Here is a 27,387-nt window from a genome sequence, read left to right as displayed (position 1 = left end):
TCCCCCTCCAGCTATTGCAAATGCACGTGCCTTCTTCCTGCACACCTCACACTCCTCATCGCCCCCATCTGCCCATCTGCTGCCCGGCTACGGAAATGATACACGGGGTGTGAGAGACAAAAAAAGAAACCTTCCTGCACAGCCTCCGCCTCCCCCCACCCCAACCCCGGGAGCTGGCAGCTTCCCCGCCACAAGGTGTTAAGTTCCAGCTCCTCAGCAAACCTCCTGCAGGGACCCCAAGTTAGAACTGGCAGCAGATGCTGCCAGCCAGCTTCTGGTTTCCTCCCTGGAATCAGATAGCAGTGTCACTCTCAGATCCCCTCTCCCTCTCTCAGATCTGGGGGAGCCAGCAGGCTTTGGCCAGCCCGAGGGTCTCATGATGCCTGGGGAGTACTCGGGGTCCCACCCCCAACCCGGGTGCTGGCCCCTGGCCACGTGAGATGCGAGACCACTGGTTCCTGGAGACCAGGGGCTGTCCTTCAGAAACAGCCAGGATTCCCAACCACACGCAACAGCTGGGTCCTTCATGATGTTTCCCTTCTCTCTCTGGAGGGCAGGGCAGAGTCGGCCTCAAGACAGGATGCAAGTTCCAAGCAGCCAGAGACACAGAGGCCACTTTTCAGAAATGTGCTTTGGGGGGGGAGGGGCGGGGGGCGCAGTTAGTGGGCACCGGGCAAAGGAGAAGGCACCCCATGCCCTCCTCACACCAAGGGGCTCCTTCAGCCCCTGTCTCACTCCCACCCCCATGGGGAGTCCGAGGAGCCGGGTGAAGGGCAGACTCACTGCACCCTCTGTCTAGGGCTGAACACAGCCAAATGTCCCCACCAACGAAGTGCGGCTGGCCAACCAAGCAGGTGGTCCTGGGGCTGAAAGACGGGAGTGGCAAGGGCCCGGACAACGTGCTCGGATTCCCTGACCACGTCTGGCTGCAGGGGAAGAGGTGTGCATGTGCGTGCATGCGTGTATGTAGGGGATTTTGCCAGCCATGCCAGACTGGCCCCTGGGATCTCAAATCCTGGACTCATCTCCAACCCTGCCTCCTCCCCTATTCTTGCTACAAACCCAAACAGGAGAGAGCTGGATAGACTCTGCTTTGACAGAGCTGAAAGGAAATCTTCATGAATTTCCAAACTAGAACGAGAGCTGGAAGCTTCCCAACAGCAGTGAACACCCCCAGCATTCTGACAAGTGTCCTTATCTCCAGCTGGGGGACAAAGGAGGGAGGGGTGCTTCTGAGAAGCAGTGGATTTTTTTTTTTTTTTTTAATCTTTCCTCTTGGCTGGGGGCAAGGAGGACTAAAGAAAGAATTCTGTTAGCTTCTTTTTTTTTTTTGGCCATGCTCCACAACTTGCAAGATCTTAGCTGCCTGACCAGGGATTGACCCACACCCTCAGTAGTGAAAGCTTGGAGTCCTAACCACTGATGCATGCTTGTGTGGGCATGCTAAGTCACTTCAGCCACGTCTGACTCTGTGTGACCCTGTGGACTGTAGCCCCCCAGGCTCCTCTATCCAGGGGATTCTCCAGGCAAGAATACTAGAATGGGTTGCCATGCTCTCCTCCAGGGGATCATCCCAACCCAGGGATCAAACCCATGTCTCTTATGTCTCCTGCATTGGGAAGCAGGCTCTTTAACCATTAGCGCCGCCTGGGAAGCCCCTGGAAGCCAGACCAGGTCCTAATCTCAGTTCAGATTTTTCCTAGCTGTATGACCCCAGACAAGTTCTTCAGATTTTCCAAGCTGAGCGTCCCTCATTTGGAAATAACAGGAGTATCTACAACCATGCTATTGTTGCTGATTTATTATTTAAGGATTAAATGAGATAGTTACTGTATGTGAAGCATTTAGCAAAGTGCCTGGCACACATAAACAATAAATGGCAGCTAACACTGTCATTTCTCAAGTCTTGTCTGGATCTGAGACACAAATTTGGCAAAAGAATCACAGGTGACAGCCCAGGTTCTGATCCACTGCTCCAGGTCTCCTAAGAGCCTCTTTGCATCATTGGCTAAAGCTCTAAAGCCTTTAGGCCCAGGAGCCTAGACAGGGATAGCAGAACAAAAGCCTGGATAATGACATGGGAATGACCCACACACCAGACAGGGAGCAAGAAGGAAGCTGATACTGCCCATGTGATTTGGTTCATCCTACCCTGACCTGCTCATCCCTCAGACAGGCGCTTGGAGTGAGGACCTCAAGGGCCTCTCACTTCAAGAAGCGGCTTAGTACAGAGGAAGAGGGATTGGACTCTGGGGCCCAGCTCTGAACTGGCATCTTGGCTCTGCCATGTAACAGCTGTAGGACAGCAGGTAAAGTGACTCAGCCTCTCTGTGCCTCGATGCCCTCACCTGTAAAAGGCTGGATGAGGATGAATGGTTCGTACATGAAGGTACCTGAGCATTGTCTGGTTCATAAAGAGTACTGCTGCTGCTGCTATGTCGCTTCAGTCGTGTCCAACTCTGTGCAACCCCATAGATGGCAGCCCACCAGGCTCCCCCGTCCCTGGGATTCTCCAGGCAAGAATTCTGGAGTGGGTTGCCATTTCCTTCTCTAATGTATGAAAGTGAAAAGCAAAAGTAAAGTTGTGCTAAGTGATAGCTTTTACCAGGGGCTCACGTCTTCATTAGGTCTCTAGAAATGACTTCATGGCTCATCCTGTGATCTGGCCTGTAGTTCCAATCAATTTAATACTTTACAATGGTTGCTTAAATGTGTGTCTCCTCCATGACACAGTTCCGTGAAAGCAAGGACCTTTGTCTGTCTTGCTCACCTCTATATGCATGAAATATGTGCTTAATTAATTATTAACTGAATGAATGACTCTGCCAAATTATATCAAGCCTCTTCCTGCCCAATCAAACCATTTTTGAATCTTCTTCCCAATACTGTACCAAATGGCCTATCCGTTCAGTTGAAACCATTGTCCAGCAAAAATACCATCTACCACTTTGTTGCAAAAAGGTTTTTCTCCCCCAGATTCATCACAATCTTCGCAAAAAAAAGCATACACTGAGATAACCCTGACGATCCAATTCAAAAATTGAGGACTGGGTTTGAGCAGCATAAAAAATTAGACAACTAAATATTTCTCTTTTCTCTGTGCTTCAGTTTGGTTGATTTCTACCAGTCTGTATTTACATTCCCTGATCCTGTCTTCCATCATGATCAATCAGCTGTTAATCCCCTCTGATGATTTTTTAATTTCAAATATTACAATACATTCAGTTCTGGATTTCCTTTTGGTTCTTATTAATGCTTTCCAAATCTATTCTCAATTTTCTCATCTCTTCATCCATTATAATTACCTTTTCTTCCAGATCCTTTAATATATTCATTTTTAAATTACTTAAAACCCCTTGGCTGAAAATTCTAATAGTTGATCCCATGTGGTGTGTTTCTCTTGACTGATCTTTCTCTTGACTATTGGTCTTATTCTCTTCTTGCTTATTCACAACAGAAAAGACATATTTTCTTTTGATTGGTAATATCTTTTCCTCTATTAGGCAGGTAGAATGAGGTACTGATCAATTTGATCAAATCAGGAAGCAAGCTGGTTTGGGGCAGGGCTGAGGCTATAATCCCTCCAGAAGCATCTTGAAAGTCAAGTAGTGGGAACCTTAGAAAACTTATTTTTAATTTTCAACACTCCCCCTGCCCAACTTCCTGCACTTCCATGACTGTAAGTTCAGGAATCTTTGATCCTGTGAGACCATGAGACTCTGAGATGACAAATTTTTGAAACTGGAAAATGACAACAATATTCCAAGATCTTCTGCTTTCTAGCCTCACCCCCAGCCTCTGCTTGCTCAACAAAATTTCACTAATGAGAAGTCTCAGTGGATAGGGTAATCTTTGTTTGGGGGTATTTTTTAGATGTAAGTTCAATAGGCCAGCCCACAGGCTCATCCCAAGTCTGGCTGGGTCCTCCTCCTTCTCAGGCAGGCCTTCACCTGCCCTGCCCCTGACCTCAGTAGCTAGCCTCAGGTAAGACATATCCTGCATCACTTGCTCTCCTAGGAAGAGCTCTTTCCTATGGAGTTTAGTTTCTTTTAGATTCTGTGCTCATAGATACAAGAGGGCTTTAAAGTAAATTCTGAATTTCCTTTGATTACAGAGTGATTTCTTGCTGTTTGAACAGGAAGGAAGGCCTTTTTCATATCCCTCTCCACCCAAACCAGAAGTTGAGCAATAATCGATGAGCTCTTTAATAACATAAAATCATCTGCAGAAGTTCAAACATCAATTCTCTAGAATCAAGAACTTCAGCACATAACGTATGAAAAGCTATTCGCCACACATACAATGCTTGTCCTGGAAAGCAGCCTCCCACGTGCTGTGCTCAGTCGCGTCCGACTCTTTGCGACCCGTGGACTGCAGCCTGCCAGGCTCCTCTGTCCACGGAATTCTCTGGGCAAGAATACTGGGGTGGGCTGCCATTTCCTCCTCCAGAGGATCTTCCCGACCCAGGGATCAAACCCACGTCTCCTGCACCTCCTGCATTGGCAGGTGGATTCTTTACCACTGGGGCCACCTGGGAAGCCCTAACCTCATGGCCAGCATATATCCTCTTGTTTCTTAGGGAGTTCTGTTTTATTATTTTTCCTCTGTGGCCCCGCACTGATTTCCTTCCCAACAAAGAAAAGACAAAGAACACCCTTCAAGGCTCTGATTTAGTAATAATACGAACAGCAGCTACCATTTATCAAGCACTTACTATGTTACAGACTCCCTATTAAGGAATTTCATAGATAGCACTTCATTTAACCCTCACATTAATCCTTCATTAAATCCTCTGATGGGGCACTGTTATTTCCCCCATTTTGTAAATGAGGAAGCTGAGATTTACAAAGATTGGGTGGCATTGCCAAAGTCACAGAAGGAGTCATGAAACAGATTAAAATCCAGGTCCTACAGATTAAAAGCCTGGTTTCAAGCCCAGCTATTAACCATCACATAATACCATCCTCGATTTGTACCCAGTTGAGCACTGTTCCTTTCCTGGGGATGTCAGGACACAGAAGCCCAGACTTCCATGAGCCAGTTTTCAGTAACTCCACCCAGGCGACTCTATTCTTCCCCAGCAGTACAGCTCCAGAGATGAGTAAATCAGTGACACCCAGCTTTGTGGGCCTTTTCTTCCCCTCCCCCTCCTTCCTTCCTTCCTTCTTTCTCTTTCTCTCTCTCTTTTCCTCCCTCCTTCTCTCCCTCTCTCTCTCCTTCTCTCTCTCTTTCTCATCGACTCTCAATCATTCCTGGACCAGCCAGCACAAACCATGCTCCTCTCTGATATTCCACCCCCACATTTTGGTCACCACTGATGGCCCGTTCCTCTGCTCCTCTGTGTCTATCTACAATATGACTAAGGAAATAAAAAGTATTCCAGGCCTATTAAGCTCTCCTCATAAACCCTCTCTCATCTAGGTTGCTCTCCTAACCTTCCTACCTCCCCGAGACCCTTTGGGGCCTGAGGTGTTGGCATCACTTCAGTGCTACCTGGAAGCGTGACATCCGGGAGGCTCTCGGGCCCTCTCCTGCTCATCTCATTTAGTGGCTTAGGAACTTGGTCTGAAGGCCAAGTTAAATAAACTTCACTCTGGAAGTCGGCAGAGTGGTTCCACTTAAGAACTCAACTTTCCAGTTTAAGAAGCTTTGAAAGGACGCCTTGATTTTAACTTTGGAGATCAGTGCCTCTCATTGCCAGTGCCAGGTCACAGTTCCTAAATATCATTCCCCACAACAGGAACCAGGATTGGAGAAATGGCTCATTTCAGGACTTGCACATAAACAATCAAGGTGAACTTGAAACCCTGAGCGGGTGGGGGCAGTGCCAAGAAGCAAGGAAGTGCTCACAGAATGAGGCAGCGAACTCATCTTAAAGGGACTTTGGTGGCCAGTTCTGGGACAATTTAAGCATCAAAAAGAGGACGATAGGATTAAGGGGAAAAAATGAAAATTCATGAGCTCACAGTACAGAAGAAGAGAGAGAAGACAAATGTGGGAAAATTATAATAACAGGTGAATCCAGGTAAAGAATAAATGTAGTATTCTTTCAACTCTGTGTATTTAAAACTTATCAAAATAAAAAGCTGAAGAAAAAAGGAATCACTCCTCTGAATAGTCTGCGATTACTAAAGCAATCTTTCCTGGCCAGGAAAATGTGAAGAAAGTTTTCCCCTGGGCTCAGTGACCTCCAGCCCTTCTCCAGTTCTCTTGCTTAATGTAACTTGCCAATGGTTATGAGTGAATCGATCACATAATGGATGTTAAGACTGTAAAGAGTTGGGTTAAAACCATCTGTGACGAGCATTGTCAAGGACAGTGAGCAAATAAAGGTGCTACCACGTTGGCTCAGTACTGAAAGGTCTATAATTAAAATATAAACATGTGTGATCCTTTCTGGCATTTCCCTGGCACTCCTCCTTTCTTCTAAGGTTCTATATGGCACTCAGGAAAAAGTGCCAGGGTTCTACAATGGTCTTCAGCAAGAAGCCCTCCTCCTCCAGAACTAAATGATCTGAAAGGATCACTTGGGCGCCATCTACTGGGAAAATGCTTGCACTGCCACATGGCTCCAGCACTGTGCCCCAGCCATGCAGAGACCACCCAAGTGTTCAGCTGCCCCTTAATAGAGGCAGGCAGCATCCTGCCTGCCTAGTCAGCAGGGCAGACAGTCAACAAATACTGAAATGAATTGCTTCCGCCTGGGAATTCCCCTTGCATTTATTTAGTATGAGCTGTAGGTGATGAGAACCGAATAACATCATGTTAATGTCTTATGGTCAAGTCCTGTTTTCACGAATGTATTGTAAACTCACGGAGGGTTCCCTGTTTCCCCTGGTGACGTGCCTAGTGATCCATAAGAAATGCTCTCTTTGTGTATGTGGCTGTGATCAGTAAACATACACTGTATGTAATGAGGCTTTCACCATGGAATTGAACAAGCATAACTGAACCAACACAGAATGGAATAGGAGTATGATCATTGCTTTGTTTGTTTCACAGCATTGACCGTATTCTTTTTGTCTCTCTTCTCTAAATTTCAGGTTCTAAAATGGCAGTGACTACATCTGTCTTGCTCATCATTGCACATAGAAGCACATTCTTTCACGAAGCATTGTTTGAATGGATTGTTGTTTGTTCAGTTGCTAAGTTGTGTCCAACTCTTAGCAGCCCCGTGAGCTGCAGCACGCCAGGTTTCTCTGTCCTTCAATATTTTTGAATGGATGGGTAGATCTATTCATTACTTTTTAATGAATGGGGGCATGCGTCCTCCACTTTGCCTGCCTAGTGGTGGTGACCATTGCCCTGAGCCAATCCTGCTGTCCTTGAGAAAGTTCGATCCTATACATGGAAACCATCACCAATCCAGACCAAACAGACCTACACAGTCGGCTGTTAAACTGAGGCTAAACGTAAGACTCAACCAACAGGTACTATTTGGAAAGATACATCTACAGGATTTCTTTGGGAAAATGCAGTCCTCTGTCTTTGACTTCCTGCATGCAAATATTCTTCCCCTTCTCTGCCCTGTCCTCTACACAAACTCACTCACAGTGTTTAGAGTATTGTTCAGGAAATATTTGTATCCTTTCGTTTGAGACGGAATATACTCTCATACTTGACTGATTTGTGGCTCAGCCACGTGACTTCCTTACAATATGAGTGAATGTGGTGAGAGCAGAGGCCATGAATGTAGCCGTGTGTTTGGCTTGACTGCTTGTGCTCTGTGACACATTCAAAGCAGATCACACCCCAAACTGCTTGCTGTGGTCTGAGCTCTGAACTCTAGAGTTCAACCCAGGCCAACCCAGGTGACACCAGTTAAACCCCAGCCAACTCACAGATGCATGATCGAGAAAAATACACATCTATCCTTTTGAGGGTGACTCTTATGCCCCCAAAACTGACTAATACATATGAACACACTATCACCACCACCTGTGAAAGTTTTAACTCAGAAATTCTACTCTCTGAGCATAATACCTCTTTCATCTACATGTTCGGTGGCTTTATTACCACTAAGCCTGCTTTTCCATCTCACCGACACCTCCAGTCTCTATTTTCTTTACCAGGTTCATTTTGGTTTTGTGTCCTGCCCACGCTGGACCCCTGGACAGTCATGTCTCTGCCAACTCTTAGGTCAACCACATGACTGCTTTTATTTACCTCTGCTACCGTGCTGCTGGTGAGCATCACCCACCTGTCCAGGCTGCATCACCTACACATTAGTTCCAGCTTCCACTGGGTCCTTGGCCATGCTTGGGCATGCTTTAACTTTTTGGTAGCTGACACATTTCCTCATTCATCAGGTGGCTCCCCCCAAATTTTGGTACTCTCAAGCCTCAGCTTCCCTTCTACTCTGCTCTCATTAGAGACTTCATATGCTGCTTTGCAGAGAAGACAGAGCTACAGAAGAGTTCACCAGTAGGAGATAGGTGAGAACAAGGGGTCTGAAATCACACAGACCCCTAAATCACACAAACTTAGGCGTCTTAGGTATTTTCCTTACCCTTTGCCCTAGACTCTTGCGTTTTTGCTACATGTTTGATCAGGCAAGAAATACCAATAACACTCCATCCTCTATTTCTGTGGACTGGAAATATCGTTCGTAAGGATAAAATTAATGAGGCTCTAAAACCATCCTGATTGCTTCTAATTTAAATGGGGAACATGTAAAATAGGCTTAACAAAATAATAACAGTTTATACATTGCTCCAGATCCTGCTGCTCAGAGTGATATTCACCACTGGGTTGCTGCATGGGAGAATCTTAAACTGAGAGAGAGTTTAGATTTCCACTCCATTTTCAAAGGATTATTGACACAGAGGGGAGCACTAATAAAGATTAAGCAATTTTTGGAGATCAAGCAGAACCCAGAAAGGATCCCTTTCCTGGGACAAGTGGCATGCTGACAGTTTGATGTGGGTTCCAAGAGTTGAACTCAGGATTTAAGAAGTTTTCCAATAGGAATTCATATTTAAAATGCACTACAGACAACATTTTTGAAGCCTTATTCACTGCCTGCTGACCAATGATAGCACGCAGTTGCTTCCGGAATGGACACGAGGCATGCTTGTGTGCAGAATGCCTTGGCTTCATTCAAGAGAGAGGGGAAGATTTAAGAGGATACAGAAACCTCCCATGGCCAGTTCCAAACAGATGTCCATAATCCACACCCAGCAGAAGGAAACACATCTTTGTTTCTTATAGTCTTACATAGGAAGTCTTCTGGCCACAAGCTTTCCAGAACTCAGAGTCCAACAAGATAAACCTTAGTCCACAGCAAGGTGAGACTTGAAAGAAGCCTGCACTAGAGATGGAGCTAGGTCAGGGACTACTCACGCATGCAGTCTCCTCCGTACCAGCCCGCACGGCACTCTGCACAGTAGATCCCCTTCACGTAGAAGTCGTCCAGGGTACCCCCCCAGGAGCCGTTTCGGCACGTCTTGCAGTTTTCAAAGATGGTGCAACCTGAAACATTTCCAAGCAGAATGGTGTTCGATTAAGCACATGCAGGTTCTGATGGGTTGCACGAGAAACTGTGGACTTTGCCAGGATCTTGTCTCACCTAAAAGCATCTGGACTCAGAAAGGTGCCCTTAGGAAAAAATGCTCATCCCTAAGAAGATGCTAGAGTCACCAGCATTCAGACTGAGGAGTTTAGGGGATGGTCTGAACCATCTTCCAGGTTAGCAGCTGATGGCCTGTTTTAAAAAAAACTTAGCTTCTGGTCATAATTATGAACTTCAATTTTCAATAAAATACAATGCTATTTAAACTTATTTTTAATCATTATGCTTTACAAAGCAAAGAATATTGATGAAAATACCCCCAAATCTAAGACTGACAGCAAATGCTTATTATTACATTAAAACCAAATCTAAATTACATTGCTGTCTGTGCTAAAGGAGAAACCTCTTGCTGATTGTAAATTTTTCACATTTTTTACAAGGATGCCTATCTCATATATCATCAGTAACCTGAAAAGTATTATGAGATATTGAAAATATTTAGTAATAACCTTCCAGATTGATTTCACATTTTGGTTCTAATTCATAATTTTTTTAAAAATCAACATTGACATAATTCAGATGCCATAAAATTTACTGTTTTAAAGTTTACAATTCAGTGGGTTTTAGTACATTCACAGAGTTGGGTAACCATCACCACTATCTAAATTTAGGATATTTCATCACCTCCCTCCATAAAGGACCCCATACTTATTAGCAGTCACCCCCTTACCCTGTCCCTGATCCCTGGCAACCAGTAATCTACCAGTCATTTCACATAAATGGAAACAGGCAACACATGGGCTTTCTTGTCTGGCTTTTTTCATTAGTGGCTGATGCTCTAATGCAAAATGAAACAACCTGTAGTAAAAGGCTGCTGCTGCTGCTGCTGCTAAGTCACTTCAGTCGTGTCCGACTCTGTGCGACCCCATAGACAGCAGCCCATTAGGCTCCTCTGTCCCTGGGATTCTCCAGGCAAGAATACTGGAGTGGGTTGCCATTTCCTTCTCCAATGCATGAAAGTAAAAAGTGAAAGTGAAGTCGCTCAGTCGTGTCCGACTCTTAGCGACCCCATGGACTGCAGCCTACCAGGCTCCTCCATCCATGGGATTTTCCAGGCAAAAGTACTGGAGTGGGGTGCCATTGCCTTCTCCGGTAGTAAAAGGCAGACTACATCAATATAGGGTATTTTTTCCTCTTTATAAAAGTATCACATATTGATTGTGGAATATTAAGAAGATTCAAACAAGCAAAAAGAATTCAATCGAAAACACCTAAAATTCCATTACCCAGAGAAAATCATCTGTAATACTTTCCCTTTGTATACACACAAACATTTTTTAAAAATTAGGCTTATATTATACACTGCACATTCTGTTTTACTTTTTGATTTAACAAAAATAGTAAACATCTTCCCATTCCACTAAATATCCTTCTATGTCATATACTCCTATAGCCAGAGTGTGCTGTTGGAAACAGCCCCAGTGCCTATTAATGGACTCACCTTGGAAGGTGTGAGGCTCCCCCAGATTAGAAGACCACACCAGAGAGGACTCAGCAGACCTCGATTAAGGGTTGTTTTTAAAACATGGCCTCCTGAGAGGTGGGGGATATTGAGGAAAGGTAGAGATAATCCAAGCCCGCTTATTAAAACAGAGCGCTAAGTTCTGGCTGCCCCATTCATTGTCCAGCTGTGTGTCCTTGAGCAAAGTGCTTAAGTTCCCTGTGCCTCAATGTTCTCATCTGTAAACGTGGGGTTAAAAAATGTACTTATCTCATAAAGTTGATTTAAAAATTAATCTCACACCAATAAAGGGCCTGGCACATAGCAGTTCCCCCCAGATATGAACTATTATTATTATTCTGCATTCCTGTACTTCCACTTACTGGGCTTATCCCCACCATAGCATTTGGCATGCTCAATTTTAACTGCCTATTATCTGTTTTCCTATATAAACTGAAGTCAAGGACTGCATCTTATTCAACACTATATCCCCCCCCACACTTAATATAGTATCTGGCACGTAGTAAGTGTCCCAGAAATGTTATATGAGATTATGTTATATGAGTGAATGACTAAATGGATAGATGGACAGTTGGAGAGATGAATGAACTGCTAATCCAGGCTTCTGAACTGTTTGAGATAACCAGCATTTCCTTGAGCTGATAGCATCCTTTTTTCTTTGGCTAAAATTAGGTTTTCATTGGCCCATAGTGCCCATATGCAGTGCATATGTGTGTGATGTCTGTAAGAGAGAGACTTGCAGCTCTCTCTGCATACCATTCTGACTTTGCTCCCTTCTTCCAGTGCTTGCTTCTTTCAACCAGAAAAAAATTGCTAATACGACTCATCAGAGTTCATATGACCCACAACTGGGTCCCAGGGGGGACCTCTGTGTCTTTAAAGGCCATCTTCACCCATGTGTCACATTCCCATCTGATTCCCTCCGGGCTGTGCCGCCGAGGAGGTCAATGGACTCCATCTGCCTTCGATGACCCTGCCAACTCTCCTGCTCTCTCTCCAGGCCATTAGGGGCAAGCCATTAAAAACCAGTTTGGTGATTAAGATGAACAAGGCTATGTTAAAAAGACACTAAGCAGCTCACAGAATTGCCCAGATGGTAAGAGAACCAAGGTCAGAGCTAACAGCCTAGAAGACGCAGCCAACCTGCTCCAGTGAGGGTCCCGGTGCTGCTGGACGTCAGCACTACCATCCCCACCGCCGGGCCTCCCAGGTGGCACAGTGGCAAAGAATCCGCCTGCCAATGCAGGAGATACCAGAGACGCGGGTTCGATCCCTGGGTCAGGAAGATCCCTTGGAAGAGGAATGGCAACCCACTCCAGTATCCTTGCCTGGAAAATCCCCATGGACACAGGAACCTGGCAGGCTACAGTCCATGGGGTTGCAAAAAGTTGGACATGACTGAGCACACACACCCACATGCCACCACCAGGCCCCTGGACATTGGTCTTCCTGCAATTACTGACATCATAGGAGAAAGAATGGTTGTCCGTCATGATGACAGAAGTGATAGAAATTCTAAAACCAGGCAGAGGTCCCGTTTGTCACTTTAGAGACTGACAAAATTCCAAAGAATACTCTCATGGATGGCTGCTGTGAACACCAAATGCATGGAGAAGAACTTGGCAAAGGCTGGCAAAATGACATATGCACCCCCCTTTGACTCAGCAATCCTTCTTCCAGGAATCTATCCCAGAGATATGCTGCAAAAATACTAGCTGATATATGCCTGAGGCTATTCACTACAGTAGTATTTATAACAGCAAAAAGCTAGAAACAATCCAAATACTCATAAACTATGGTAATCCACAGTTCATGATGCACAGTGCAGTTTCGTGCAACTGTAAAAAGGAGTGGGAAAAAATGGCTTTTATACTGTCAGTGATCCACCTCCAGCATATATTGTTAAGAGAGAAAAGAGCAAGGTAGTCAGCGGTGTTTATGGCATGCTGTCTTTGGTGCACGAAGGGGAAAGACACATAAATGCACACACAGATTTGCTCCTATTGTCAAATATAAACCTACCTACATATCAAGCAAGTGGGTTTCGAGTAACTGGTATACCACCATAGATTAAAAGAACTACAATTGACTTTAAAACATAGTATTCTGACTCTATAACCTAATGAGATATATTCTAAGGTGAATAAAAACCATAAGCATCAGTGCTCTTATTACTAACACCCATAATGCTCTAGTGTGGCTTCGTACAAGTTTAAGATAAAGCGAGTAAGTGATTGGTTTAGTATTATTGGGACACAGGATTTTCACCATGAAAGAAAAGACATACAAATACAAAATCCAAGAAGTTAACTAAAAACCTTGGAATGTTACATTTGAACTTGAGTAGCAGTAGAAACATTTTAAAAATGCACGTTTCCCAGTTCTAGACACTTAAGAAAACACACAAACAAAACCCTGTAGCAATGACGATCCAACAGCAAGGAACAGCTCAGGTGACCAGATCAGGGTCTCAGACCAGAGCTCCTTGGAGAAATGGCTGATTCCAGATCTGGGGCAAAAAACAGACAAGAATAATTCAAGAAGTCTTCAAAATCAGTGTGGTCATGCCAGAAGAACACAGACGGACACAAAGGGGAGCCCAGTATTAAAAGATGGGATGTGTGCATTAAAATGAATAATGATTGACATGGATTAAACCACATAATAAGTGAAAATGCCTGAGTTCATAATGACACTCACACACACACACACAGAGAAACCTCTTTGATCACTGATAGGGACTGCTCGAACATCAATTCACTATTTTTGAAAATAAAAGATTTTTAAAAGTCTTTCTCTAGCTCTTCCTTTCAGGGCACCCATATGGTTAATGTGGAACAGCTCTTCACTACTCAGTTGGGAAGACCTTTCCTAGCATCAGTCAAGGTGGGTGCCTCCTGTATTGATGTAGTAAGTTGTTGGGTGCAGGTGTGGCAGATGTTGATGGCCTGCTCTAAGATGTGATCTGAAGCGCACAGCACTGCCTACGAAGTCCCCTTGCTTGCCCCATGACCTCATGCCATCTCACAAAGCCAGAGCCATCCCCAGCCCCTGCTGCCACAACAACAGTGATCGTTAGCCTTTTGAAAACATTGAAAGTTGTTCAGACTTCTGTACCCCTGCCAAGGATCCCTAGTCTGGAGACGCTGACTTAGCTCTCAGATTTTCCTTAGAAAATCTAGAGGCACTGCTCAACTACTTCTCTGCAAACCCTACTCACCATCAGGGAACTGGAACAGTGGGTTTCTTTTCTGGATCCAATGTGCAAGGGTCACGCTGAGGTCACTTCTATTTTAAAGCTCAGCATTACTCTCTTCTGTTTAGACGTAACACCTGTATACTTGAGCCCTGTTTTCTCTCCCCTTCTATGATTTTCCTCAAAAGAAAGTTCCTGGTAGTAATAAGCATCATCCTCTGTGTGTGTAAAAGAAGGGGAGAGGCAGAAAGGAGAGAAGTTCCCAAAGCCTATTTTTGACATCCTTTGAGTCTTCAGTGTAAGGAAAGTGTATTTGAAATTCTCTACATCCTCTGTTTGATCAGGCCCAGAAGGGAAAAGGACTCACAAGGCAGCAGATATGAAAGCACCAAGAAACCATTCAGTGAGTTGCTAATCACACTGCTGCTGCTGCTAAGTCGCTTCAGTCGTGTCCGACTCTGTGTGACCCCATAGATGGCGGCCCACCAGGCTCCCCCGTCCCTGGGATTCTCCAGGCGAGAACACTGGAGTGGGTTGCCATTTCCTTCTCCAATGCATGAAAGTGAAAAGTGAAAGTGAAGTCGCTCAGTCATGTCCGACTCTTAGCAACCCCATGGACTGCAGCCTACCAGGCTCCTCCATCCATGGGATTCTCCAGGCAAGAGTACTGGAGTGGGGTGCCATTGCCTTCTCCGCTAATCACACTAGAAACACATTAAGAGTGAAACTCAGTGTCCACACGGCTCTCAGCAGACAGACACGTCAGCGAAGGAAAATCACTGTCTCCTCTGTGGTGGGGGCCAGGGAAGTTGGGGTTTGGGGGAAGGCAAGTCTAGCTTGATGTAAAGCCAAAGGAATGGGCACCATGACCTGGGAAGGCCCCATCTCATGCTAGGATGCTCCCCTATCACTGGGTGGTGTGCTGGTGCACACACGTTCAGTCGTGTCCGATTCTTTGTGACCCCATGAACTGTAGCTCACTGAGCTCCTCTGTCCATGGGATTTTCCTGGCAAGAATACTTATTACTGGGACTAGTTCCCAAATGCCCAAGCATCACCCTTGACTTCTGCTCTTCCCTTCCCTTCCAACCGTCTCCAAACTGTCATCAGCTGCACTCTCTGATCTCTCTCAGATCCCTCCACCTCTCTCCATCCACAGGGTTTCTCTTCATCAAGGTCTCCATTTTTCTTCCCTACCTCTAATGGTGCCCTTTCTCCAATCCTTTCTCCATATTGTGGCTGAAAATAAAATTGGCTTTCACCTCTTTACTAAAAGATCTCCAAGTGTTACATAAAATATCTTCAGGATATAGCTTAAACATCATAGTACTGCCTGCAGAGTCCTTCAGCATCTCACTGATTTTCCTTCGCTGAAGTGTCTGTCTGCTGAGATCCGTGTGGACACTTAATGTGTTTCTAGTGTTTCTAGTGTGATTTGCAGTTCCCTAAACTCCATGCTTTCTCTTGCCACGGAGCCTTAACATGTGCTATTCTCTATGGCCTGACCTCTCTACTAGATTCCCTTCACACTCCTCAGTTTGCTGCTTCCATCTTCAGCATGCATATCACCTCCTCTAATAAGTCACCCACCCCCGTCCCCACCCAGGCTCCCATGGCACCCGTGTTCTCTATCACAGCACCTCCCATGATACATTACAGCTACCTATTTACTCTTCCATCTCCCCCACCAGGCTGCAAGTTCTAGAAATGCCAGGAATGTCTCTTTTTCTAAAGCACTGTGTTCCCAGTACTTGCCATAGTATACAGGGGCTGCGCAGTCTGTTTGTTCAATGAATGAATAAGTAGATGAATCCACAGCTTTGTAAGTTTGGCACTGAAAAGGGCACTAACCCCTCCAATCCTCTGCCTGTATTTAGAGTGGGTAGAGTTATGCCACTTTTAATCATTATGGCATCACAACCCCTGATGTCTACCTGTCAGAATTCAAGCGTTCTGCCTGCTTTCATCAGTGACCTCAGAAAACATGGAGGTGATCCAAGGTCTCCCAGCACACACTCACCTGGGTGAATCAGGCAGGAGTCACATTCATTCTCCTCGTTCCTGCAGCATGGGATGGTATAACCCACCACTTCCTTCTTTCCAGGGCACTCACATTTAATCTGATCATATTCACAGCACTCCCGACACATGATATTCCACTCGGCTCCAGGGCAGGCTTCATTGATGACTGTGTACTCTGAAACAGAAAGCAGCAAGTGAGGATGGAGGGCCTGGCAGGAATAGGAAAGCCCCAGAAGTATTCTACTGCCAAGAAGCACCTTGCCCCGGAACCTGCCCGAAGGATGTTCAAAACCATCCAGTGGGGCACAGGAGAAATTTGTTATTTCAAATTTCAAAGGTGCTATTCATTTTTATTTTTAATAAAAAAGAAATCATGTTTTATCAATATAGAATCTAAGTGGATTAACACACATGCACATAAATAACAAAAAGCATACATTTCCTGAGTGTCTATGTTTATTTCTATTTTTGCTAGAGTATATCAGACCACTGCTTACAGCTACACAGGTTGTGCACTGGACAATCCCAAAAGGAACCATCCACCTGCACAGCTGCACAGCACAGTCAGGCATTTGGGCCGTCAGGAAAGTCTGGTGACCACTCTCTAGGCTAGTTCTATCAAGTACAAGGCTGAATGCCCAGTAGAGACCATGCCATTTCCTCCAAACTTGGCTCCTGGATTTTGCAGCTAACCATTTTTATGGTATCTTCAAAGCTAAAACCAGCAGAAAAGACAAAAAGTATCTTAATTAGTATGTTTGGGAGAATTTCAATGTTTTATAAGAGTGAACTCATTGGCAGAACTTCATTCAATCCCTCAATACAACTGAGTGTTCTTTCCCATGAGAAAGCAGTACTCCTTTCTGGATAGAATTTCTCTCTTTTTTCCTAAAATATATCTTAGGTAAATGAAAAGGAAAAACCATCTGGTGAAAACTATAAGAGTAATCAGTTGGAGGTTGCCCAGAGGAATCCAGGGTAAGAAACAAGACCTCATTTTGATTTCCTCTTCCTCCTGCCCCAACTCTCTAGTCCTAAAAAATTTTGCACTAAGATGATTGAAGCAGAAATAGGTCAGATAGGAAATGACATGGTCTCTACTTGGCATTCAGCCTTGTACTTGATAGAACTAGCCTAGAGAGTGGTCACCAGACTTCTCTGACGGCCCAAATGCCTGACTGTGCTGTGCAGCTGTGCAGGTGGATGGTTCCTTTTGGGATTGTCCAGTGCACAACCTGTGTAGCTGTAAGCAGTGGTCTGATATACTCTAGCAAAAGTAGAAATAAACATAGACACTCAGGAAATGTATGCTCTTTGTTATATGTATGCTTTTTGTATGCTTCCTCAAATAGCAGATATTTGACAAAGAAAGCGAATCGGGCTTCCCTGTGAAGGCTTCCCTAAAGACCCCAGGCCAGAATCCTCATCAAACTTTGCAGACCCATGTAAACCAACTCTAAAATCTATGGTGGCTTCTAACCTCTTAAATTTCATAACTTAGTTTTCTGTTTTCCTTCCCTAAATTTGGAAGTCTGACAAAGAGTAGATCATTCTTAATTTGCCAAGTAGAGTCATATAGAAAAACTCTCACCATCTTCTCTCGGCCTCTGGTCATAAGAACATTCTAGCATCATAGAAAGGAACCGCTTGCATGATAAGGGACAGTTTCTTAGATGCATACATGCAGTTTTATGAAAAAAATCCCTCATTTCTTTTCCACAAACACTGGTAGGGCAGCAAAGATCTTCATCCTGGCATTTGGGAACAAGTGGCATCGATCACTATGATATTGTCACCGCTGGAATTTTGTTTCCTGAACTATTCTGGGAGCTCCTCTAGGACACACTAAAACCTACTCAGCTGAGCTTCTCATGTTTCTGATTTTGGTGGGATGAAATGAATACTTTTTAAAATCTAGAAGAGAATTTAATGGTTAAAAGTGAAGGGAAGTAAAAGAAAACACAGGAGTAAGTCTCCATGATGCTTGACTTGGTATGATCTTGGATTCTTAGGCATGACACGAAAAACAACAAAAGATAAGCAGACAAACCAGACTCATCGAAACTAGAAACTTTTGTGCAACACAGTGCATTCTTAAGAAAGTGAAAGGACAACTTAAAATGGGGAAAATTTTGAAAATCATATATCTGATAAGGATTTAATATCCAGAATATATAAAAGACCCCTTCAACTCAACCACAAAAAACGAAACAACCCAATTTTAAAATGGGCAAATGACATGAATAGACATTTCTCCAAACAAAATATACAAAAGGCCAATAAATGCATGAAAAGATGCTCAACACCACAAGTCATTAGGGAACTGAAAATCAAAGGCACAACAAGATAACACCTTACACATACTTCAGTTCAGTTCAGTCGCTCAGTCGTGTCCGACTCTTTGCAACCCATGAATCGCAGCACGCCAGGCCTCCCTGTCCATCACCAACTCCTGGAGTTCACTCAGACTCACGTCCATCCAGTCAGTGATGCCATCCAGCCATCTCATCCTCTGTCGTCCCCTTCTCCTCCTGCCCCCAATCCCTCCCAGCATCACAGTCTTTTCCAATGAGTCAACTCTTCCCATGAGGTGGCCAAAGTACTGGAGTTTCAGCTTTAGCATCAGTCCTTCCAAAGAAATCCCAGGGCTGATCTCCTTCAGAATGGACTGGTTGGATCTCCTTGCAGTCCAAGGGACTCTCAAGAGTCTTCTCCAACCACCACAGTTCAAAAGCATCAATTCTTTGGCGCTCAGCCTTCTTCACAGTCCAACTCTCACATCCATACATGACCACAGGAAAAACCATAGCCTTGACTAGACGGACCTTTGTTGGCAAAGCAATGTCTGCTTTTGAATATGCTATCTAGGTTTGTCATAACTTTCCTTCCAAGGAGTAAGCGTCTTTTAATTTCATGGCTGCAGTCACCATCTGCAGTGATTTTGGAGCCCAGAAAAATAAAAGTCTGACACTGTTTCCACTGTTTCCCCATCTATTTCCCATGAAGTGATGGGACCGGATGCCATGATCTTCGTGCAGCCATGAAATATCTTTGTGCAACCTAGATAGCATATTCAAAAGCAGAGACATTACTTTGCCAACAAAGGTCCATCTAGTCAAGGCTATGGTTTTTCCTGTGGTCATGTATGGATGTGAGAGTTGGACTGTGAAGAAAGCCGAGTGCCGAAGAATTGATGCTTTTGAACTGTGGTGTTGGAGAAGACTCTTGAGAGTCCCTTGGACTGCAAGGAGATCCAACCAGTCCATTCTGAAGGAGATCAGCCCTGGGATTTCTTTGGAAGGAATGATGCTAAAGCTGAAACTCTAGGACTTTGGCCACCTCATGCGAAGAGTTGACTCATTGGAAAAGACTCTGATACTGGGAGGGATTGGGGGCAGGAGGAGAAGGGGATGACAGAGAATGAGATGGCTGGATGGCATCACTGACTGGATGGACGTGAGTCTGAGTGAACTCCGGGAGTTGGTGATGGACAAGGAGGCCTGGCGTGCTGCAGTTCATGGGGTCGCAAAGAGTTGGACACGACTGAGTGACTGAACTGAACTGAACTGAACTGAGGGTGGCTATAATTCAAAAAAAGAAAAGGAAAATATCAAGTGTTGACAAAGATGTAGAGAAACTGGAATCCTCAGATATTGCTCATGGGATTGTAAAATGGTGCAGCTTCTGTGGAAACCAATTTGACAGTTCCTTCAAAAGCTAAACATTGAATTAATGTGCAGCTCAGTAATTCTATTCCTAGGTATATTCCCCCAAAATCAAAATTAGAAACTGAAACAGATACTTGCAGCATTATTCACAATAGACAAAGGGTAGAAACAACCCAAGTGTCCACCAAGAGAGTGAATAAGCAAGAAGTTGTATATTCAGAATACAATATTCTGAATGTGGAATATTGCTCTGCCATGAAAAGGGACAAGATGCTAATACAAATTATGATATGGGCAAACCTTGCAAACAGACTAAGAGGCCAGACACAAAAGGGCAAATATTGTCCCATCAAATTGTATGCTTAAAATGGCTAATGTAGCAAATTCTGTATTATTTTTATTATACTTTTAATGCTAAAAAATAGTGAAAGAAATCAAAATGTTTAAAGGCTTAAGCATCAGAGTCAGACAGATCTGGGTTTGGAATCCCACCTCTGCTACTTATGGGGTGTATGATCTTGGCTAAGTTAGTTTACTGACTCAGTCTCAGTTTATCATCCAATGAAATGAATTCATTATATAAAACTCAGGAACTAACTGAAAGGACTAGACAAGACAATGTATATAGTTTATCATAGTGCTTAGTATATAATGAACATTCAATAGCTATCAGCTTAAGAAGATACTATAACTCCATATTTCTCAAGGATCTCATTTTTTGAATATACCACATATCAACTCCTTCCATAAAATGTTTCTGTTGTTTCCAACTGCATTTGGAGCAAACCTTAAATGCTCTGGTATGGTTCCCAAGGCTTTTGAGAGCTGCTGTCTCCTGAGTCCTATAGCCTTTCCTTGGACTATTTTCCACCTTCTATTTCTCAAAGCCACAAAGGTCTTGCTCATCCCAGGGCCTTCACACTGGCTTTCCCCACTGCCTCTATCAAAGCATTGGGCTTCAGTGGAAATGACACCTGTTGAGATCAGTCCTCACTGACTTTCTCATCTGAAGTTTGTGCCCCTGCTCATCCTCCCATAGTATTCTCTATCAGAGCATCCCAGTGGCTTGCTTTCAAAGCCTTTACCACAATGTATAATCCCTTTCTGTGTTTCCACTGACTGGTATGTCATCTGTCTCCCTCACATGACCAGAAGCTGGCAGGAACCTCATCTGATTTGTCCACCATAGATAGGGATGGGCCTGGCATGCAAGAGACACTGGATAAATCCTTGCTGAATGAATCAGCCTGCACTCTAGAGCTTCAACAGTCAAGAATTTTCATCCAGTGGGTCAGAGCAATGAGCCAGGAGATCTTGTTCTGCTCAATAATTTGCTGATATCAAACAGGGGCAGTTTCCCTCCCATGATGAAGGGTGTAGAACAACTGGCCCAGGTTATCTAACTTGGGTCCCAATCCCTTGGCGCCAGCCCCCGCCTTGTCCAGCCATATGATTTCTCAACTCTCTGAACATCTGACATGCCTGTGGGGTGTGGCTCATGTCTTACCCCTCCCTTTGCTCATCTGAGGGCGAGTACTCCATCTTTCCAGGTTTTCTAAGAATTTACAAATATTGATGACTCCTGGGGGACACTGACAGAATAAAAATTACTTGCAACTTTTGTAAGTCTTGTACTTTTATAAATGTGGAAAGCCAAGCAAGGTTTGCTCCACTGCAATAGAGGGTGGAGCCTGTTTTTCCTAAAGCAGCAGGCTAGTCCAGCCATGGAATACTGCGGGCCTCCCTTTACCCAAGAAATTAATTTCCTAAAATGCCTTCACTGGCATTTCTCTTTATTTCAATGAACAAGTCCACCTCTGCCCTCCCTAGCACATACATTAATTTTATAGGTACGGTCCAGAATATTGCATCGTCTTAGCCCAAGGGAATGACCCCAGGGAAGTCCATTTCTATACTGTCTGCCAAGTCAGCCAGCTGGCTCCTTCCCAAGCAGTCTGTCTGGAAGACAGAAGAACAGCCCCAAAGATGTACGTATCTTAACCTTCAGGACCAATGAAAATGTGACCTCACATGACAAAAGGAATTTTGCCAATGTGACTAATTTAAGGATCCTGAAATGGGGAGAGAATGGGGGCTTGTCCAGGCAGGGCAAATGTACTCTCAAGGATCTTATAAACGGGAGGCAGGAGGGTCAGAGTCAGAATAGAGGTGTGACAGCAGCAGCATTAGACAGGTCAGAGCTGTGCTTTCGAGATAGAAGAAGGGACCACAGCTGAAAGAACACAGGCCGCCTGCAGAAGCTGGACGAGGAAAGGAAACGGCTTCTCCCCGAGCATCCAAAGAACGCAGGCCTGCCATCAGCCTGATTTTGGCCTCCTAAGGCTCACTGTAGACCACTGAGCTCCAGAACTGTACAAACATACAACTGCACTGTTTTAAGTCACTAAGTTTGTGGTAATGTTACATCATCCACAGGGAACTTAACACACTGTGTCTTCTCAAAAGAAAGGTTAACCCAAGGCCAGTCTTTTCACCACTCTGGTCCTCAGTTTTCCCACTGAGCACAGTGCCAAGACTGCGGGTGAACTGATGAGTTCACTCTTTCATCCCACAAGTGTTTACTGAGCGTCCGCCACGTCCCAGGTAGGAGGCTGAGTGCTGGGATACAATGGAGAGAAGAACAGACACCATTCCCATGGAGTTTCATAGGGGAGCAGATGTTGAATGAACTCACAGCTTCATAGAGGAGTAGACATTGGATAAAGGACCTCACAAACACAGGATGACTCACCGTGACGAGGAAACATACAAGGCGAAGAGAACAAATGGACGGTCATGGAGGGACACTAGCACCACATCTACAGGACTACACGGTTCAGTTCAGTTCAGTTCAGTCACTCAGTCGTGTCCAACTCTTTGCGACCCCATGAACCACAGCACGCCAGGCCTCCCCGTCCATCACCAACTCCCAGAGTTCTTCACTCAAACCCATGTCCACTGAGTCAGTGATGCCATCCAACCATCTCATCCTCTGTTGTCCCCTTCTCCTCCTGCCCTCAATGCCTCCCAGCGTCAGGGTCTTTTCCAATGAGTCAGCTCTTCACATCAGGTGGCCAAAGTATTGGAGTTTCAGCTTCAGCATCAATCCTTCCAATGAATATTCAGGACTGATTTCCTTTAGGATGGACTGGTTGGATTTCCTTGCAGTCCAAGGACTCTCAAGAGTCTTCTCCAACACCACAGTTCAAAAGCATTAATTCTTTGGTGCTCAGCTTTCTTTATAGACCAACTCTCACATCCATACATAACCATTGGAAAAACCATAGCCTTGACTAGACAGACCTTTTTTTGGCAAAGTAATGTCTCTGCTTTTCAATATGCTGTCTAGGTTGGTCATAACTTTCCTTCCAAGGAGTAAGTGTCTTTTAATTTCATGGCTGCAATCACCATCTGCAGTGATTTTGGAGCCCAGAAAAATAAAGTCTGACACTGTTTCCACTGTTTACCCATCTATTTCCCATGAAGTGATGGGACCGGATGGCATGATCTTTGTTTTCTGAATGTTGAGCTTTAAGCCAACTTTTTCACTCTCCTCTTTCACTTTGATCAAGAGGTTTTTTAGTTCCTCTTCACTTTCTGCCATAAGGGTGGTGTCATCTGCATATCTGAGGTGATTGATATTTCTCCCGGCAATCCTGATTCCAGCTTGTGCTTCTTCCAGCCCAGCGTTTCTCATGATGGACTCTGCATATAAGTTAAATAAGCAGGGTGACAATATACAGCCTTGACGTACTCCTTTTCCTATTTGGAACCAGTCTGTTGTTCCATGTCCAGTTCTAACTGTTGCTTCCTGACCTGCATACAGGTTTCTCAAGAGGCAGGTCAAGTGGTCTGGTATTCCCATCTCTTTCAGAATTTTCCACAGTCTATTGTGATCCACACAGTCAAAGGCTTTGGCATAGTCAATAAAGCAGAAATAGATGTTTTTCTGGAACTCTCTTGCTTTTTCCATGATCCAGCGGATGTTGGCAATTTGATCTCTGGTTCCTCTGCCTTTTCTAAAACCAGCTTGCACATCAGGAAGTTCACGGTTCACGTATTGCTGAAGCCTGGCTTGGAGAATTCTGAGCATTACTTTACTAGCCTGTGAGATGAGTGCAATTGTGCGGTAGTTTGAGCATTCTTTGGTATTGCCTTTCTTTGGGATTGGAATGAAAACTGACCTTTTCCAGTCCTGTGGCCACCGCTGAGTTTTCCAAATTTGCTGGCATATTGATTGCAGCACTTTCATAGCATCATCTTTCAGGATTTGGAATAGCTCAACTGGAATTCCATCACCTCCACTAGCTTTGTTCATAGTGATGCTTTCTAAGGCCCACTTGACTTCACATTCCAGGATGTCTGGCTCTAGGTCAGTGATCACACCATAAGGGGGGTTAAATAAGATAAAAAATAAAAATCTACCATTTCCCAAAAAAAGATCACTGCCCAGGAATATAGAAGTGAGGGAGGAAACAGGGTTAATGGTGTTATTGACTCGGCCCCTGTGGTCTGGTAAGTCCATCACCCTTAACTTCTCACCTGGCTGGAAAAGAGACAGGAAAGTGCCCCAAAACATATAGGTAAGAAATAAACAGGTAAGTTTATTAAGAAATATTCTATGAGAAATATTTAAAGTTGATCAGCTGAAGAGATCTGAAAATACAATAAGCAGACAAAAACAATCTCCTGGACTTTTCCTCCTCCTTTTGTGACAAAGGGCACACTGGTCATTTGGCTTCAGATCTCCTGGAGGAGGAAATGGCAACCTACTGCAGTATTCCTGCCTTGAAAATTTCATGGACAGAGGATTCTGGTGGGCTACAGTCCATGGGATTGCGAAGACATGCATACACGAATGTACAAACTTCAGGGAATTTCAGTATGATGCTAAAAGCCAGTTACAAAAATTAGGATTTAAAGAAACACCAACAGCGGAAAAGCAACTGAAGGTTTTCCTGCATGTATGCTAAAGCATTTTAATATTTGTTTAGCTAAAGTGTTTTTATATTGTTCATGCAATTTAATTTTAAAAGTGATCCAGAAAAATGGGTAATATTTTCTTGTAAGTTAAAATGAATTACTCTGACCTCTTCACTTTATCAGTGAGGAAAACAGCTAAGTAGGAAATAAGCAAAGAGAGACTCCAAAGACATTTTTTTAGGGAATTCTGAGAAGAAAGGGAGGCCTGCAGAATTTCAGGTTTAGGGAAGACATGAGCAAGCCTGCTGCTGAGGGCAAAATAGGCCAGGACAACCTCCAGTTTTTTGGGCTGCTCTAGGTGAACAAAGGTTACTTTGCTGTCCACATTTAAGAACAAAGCCTTACTTGTTGTCTAACCTAGGGACCAGTAAATGGTTTTTGTAAAGAGGCAGATACATTTTTCTTGGCATTTTAACTTAATCTTTTTAATTTTTTATTAATTTTTGTTGGAGTATAGTTGCTTTCCAATGTTGTCTTAGTTTGTGGGTCATGTGGTCTCTGTGGCAACTACTCAATAGAAAATAGCCACAGATAATATATAAACAGATGTGCATGACAGTGTTTCAATAAAACTTTATTTACAAAACAACAACAACAACAAAAAGAACAGTCTTATTAAACCACAAATGAGTTTTATTCTGCCAGTGCTTCCTAGGAAATAAGTACAAAACTAAGCATCAAGAACTCACAGAGCACCACCCTGGAATCAACCAAGGCACCAAAGAGTCAAGCACGTGCCCATAATCACATAGCAAAATTGAACTCACAAAGTTCTGGGCATATTATACATTCATTCATTTATCTCAACTCTTCCATTGGATAAAGTATTTATTTTTTTTTATAAAACACTCTATGAAAAGTGAAAGTGTTAGTCGCTAAGTCATGTCAGACTCTTTGTGACGTCAGAGACTATAGCCCACTAGGCTTGTCTCTCCATGGTATTCTATAGGCAAGAATACTGGAGTGGTTTGCCATTCCCTTCTCCAAGAGAGTCTTCCTGACCCAGGGATGCATTGCAGGCAGATTCTTTACCATCTGAGCCACCAGAGAAACCCATAAAAGACCCTATACTTTAATAGAAAAGATTTCTTATGAAAGCATCAAAAAATAAAATTATACATAAAGAAAAAGTATTCAGAAATAACTTACCCTTCAATTGTCATCTTTTAATTAACATATACATTCACACATAGAAGCTAAAAGATGTGTACACAGTCTTCTTAACCTCTCAAAACTGGTAACCTATTTTTGGTTTTCTTTAGAAACTGCTTTATTTCTTTACTTCAGTCATGAACATCTTCTCTTGACCTTGAGTAGTCCTGAGAAGTGATTTTAAATTGCTGCATCATTATTTTGTGTGGACAAGTGCTTCTCTTTCCTCTTTTTTTTTTTTTTTTTTTTTTTGGTAAATCAGGGTAAACAAATATCAAGAGAGTTGCAGAGTATTGGGTTGGCCAAAAGTGCATAAAATCTTACGGAAAAACATGAACAATTTTTTTGGCTGACCCAATACTTTAGTATCACAGGCTTTGCCCAAGCCCTTCCTCAGCTCCCATGCTTGGGGCAGCCCCCCAGAGTGGAGATTTCATTTAGAATGGTCCAGCTCTGCTTTTTCCTGAATTCACGCTGGAAAACATAAGACACTTAACCTCTCAGTTCTGTTTTATTCATGCAAATACCAGGGCAATGAGAACAATGCCAACCAACTGGCACAGGTTCGGCTTTTGCTTATTTTAAATTTTATTTATTTATTTATTTTTGGTTGCGCTGGGTCTTCGTTGCTGCTCAGGCTCTTCTCTCCTTGCGGTGAGCAGGGGCCACGCTCCAGTTGCCATGCATGGCTTCTCATTGCGGCAGTCTCTCATTGCAGCATGGGCTCTGGGGCATGAGGGCTTCAGTAGTTGCAGCCCCCGGGCTCTAGGGAATAGGTTCAGTAGTTGTAAAGCACGGGCTTAGTTGCTCCGCAGCATGTGGGATCTTCCCAGATTAGGGATTGAACCCATGTCTCCAGCATTGGCAGGCGGATTCTTTACCACTGAGCCACCAGGGAAGCCCAGGTTCAGTTTTTATAGATGTGGTGAAAAAGATGAATGAATGAGTGAGAGAAGCTGGCTGTCCTCCGGGCATTGTTTTCACAGCCTGGCAGCTAGCGCTAAGGCGCTCCAACATATTTCTCCTGCTGACAAGACAGAGAACACGTAATCCCTCAAACAACCGGGGCTTAACTCCACAGAAGGGCAGAAGGGGCAATGGAGTCCCCACAGCATCATCTCTGAGTAGCACACTTTCAACACCAGGTTTCAAGGAAGTAAGCTGACACAGTAACTGTTCAGGCGAATCTAAAAAAAGTCAGAGACTTCTTGATGAAAATGTGAGTCGGCCTGTTCCATATACGATGTCGGTTGTTAGACCAAAAGGCCCAGGCTGAGGCCACCCCAGAAGGTGGCAAAGAAAGGGGCTTTCATCAAGGGCTCACTCCTCTTTG

At 44.1% G+C, this 27,387-nt stretch overlaps 1 protein-coding gene across 1 annotated transcript in view; it reads right to left on the bottom strand.

Annotated features, from left to right (window-relative positions):
* Positions 1 to 27,387, bottom strand: part of PAMR1 (peptidase domain containing associated with muscle regeneration 1) — an 80,238-nt gene that overhangs the window by 38,808 nt on the left and 14,043 nt on the right. Inside the window, exons 2-3 of the mRNA XM_006062353.4 lie at positions 16,250 to 16,426; positions 9,343 to 9,471 (exon numbers count right to left, since the gene is read on the bottom strand). Coding sequence (XP_006062415.3) covers positions 9,343 to 9,471; positions 16,250 to 16,426 — 306 coding nt within the window. The remainder of the gene's footprint in view (positions 1 to 9,342; positions 9,472 to 16,249; positions 16,427 to 27,387) is intronic.

The sequence above is a fragment of the Bubalus bubalis genome, chromosome 16 (genome assembly GCF_019923935.1).
Source record: "Bubalus bubalis isolate 160015118507 breed Murrah chromosome 16, NDDB_SH_1, whole genome shotgun sequence".
In the NCBI taxonomy this organism is placed as follows: Eukaryota; Metazoa; Chordata; class Mammalia; order Artiodactyla; family Bovidae; genus Bubalus; species Bubalus bubalis.
This window is presented reverse-complemented; position numbering and strand designations above follow the sequence as displayed.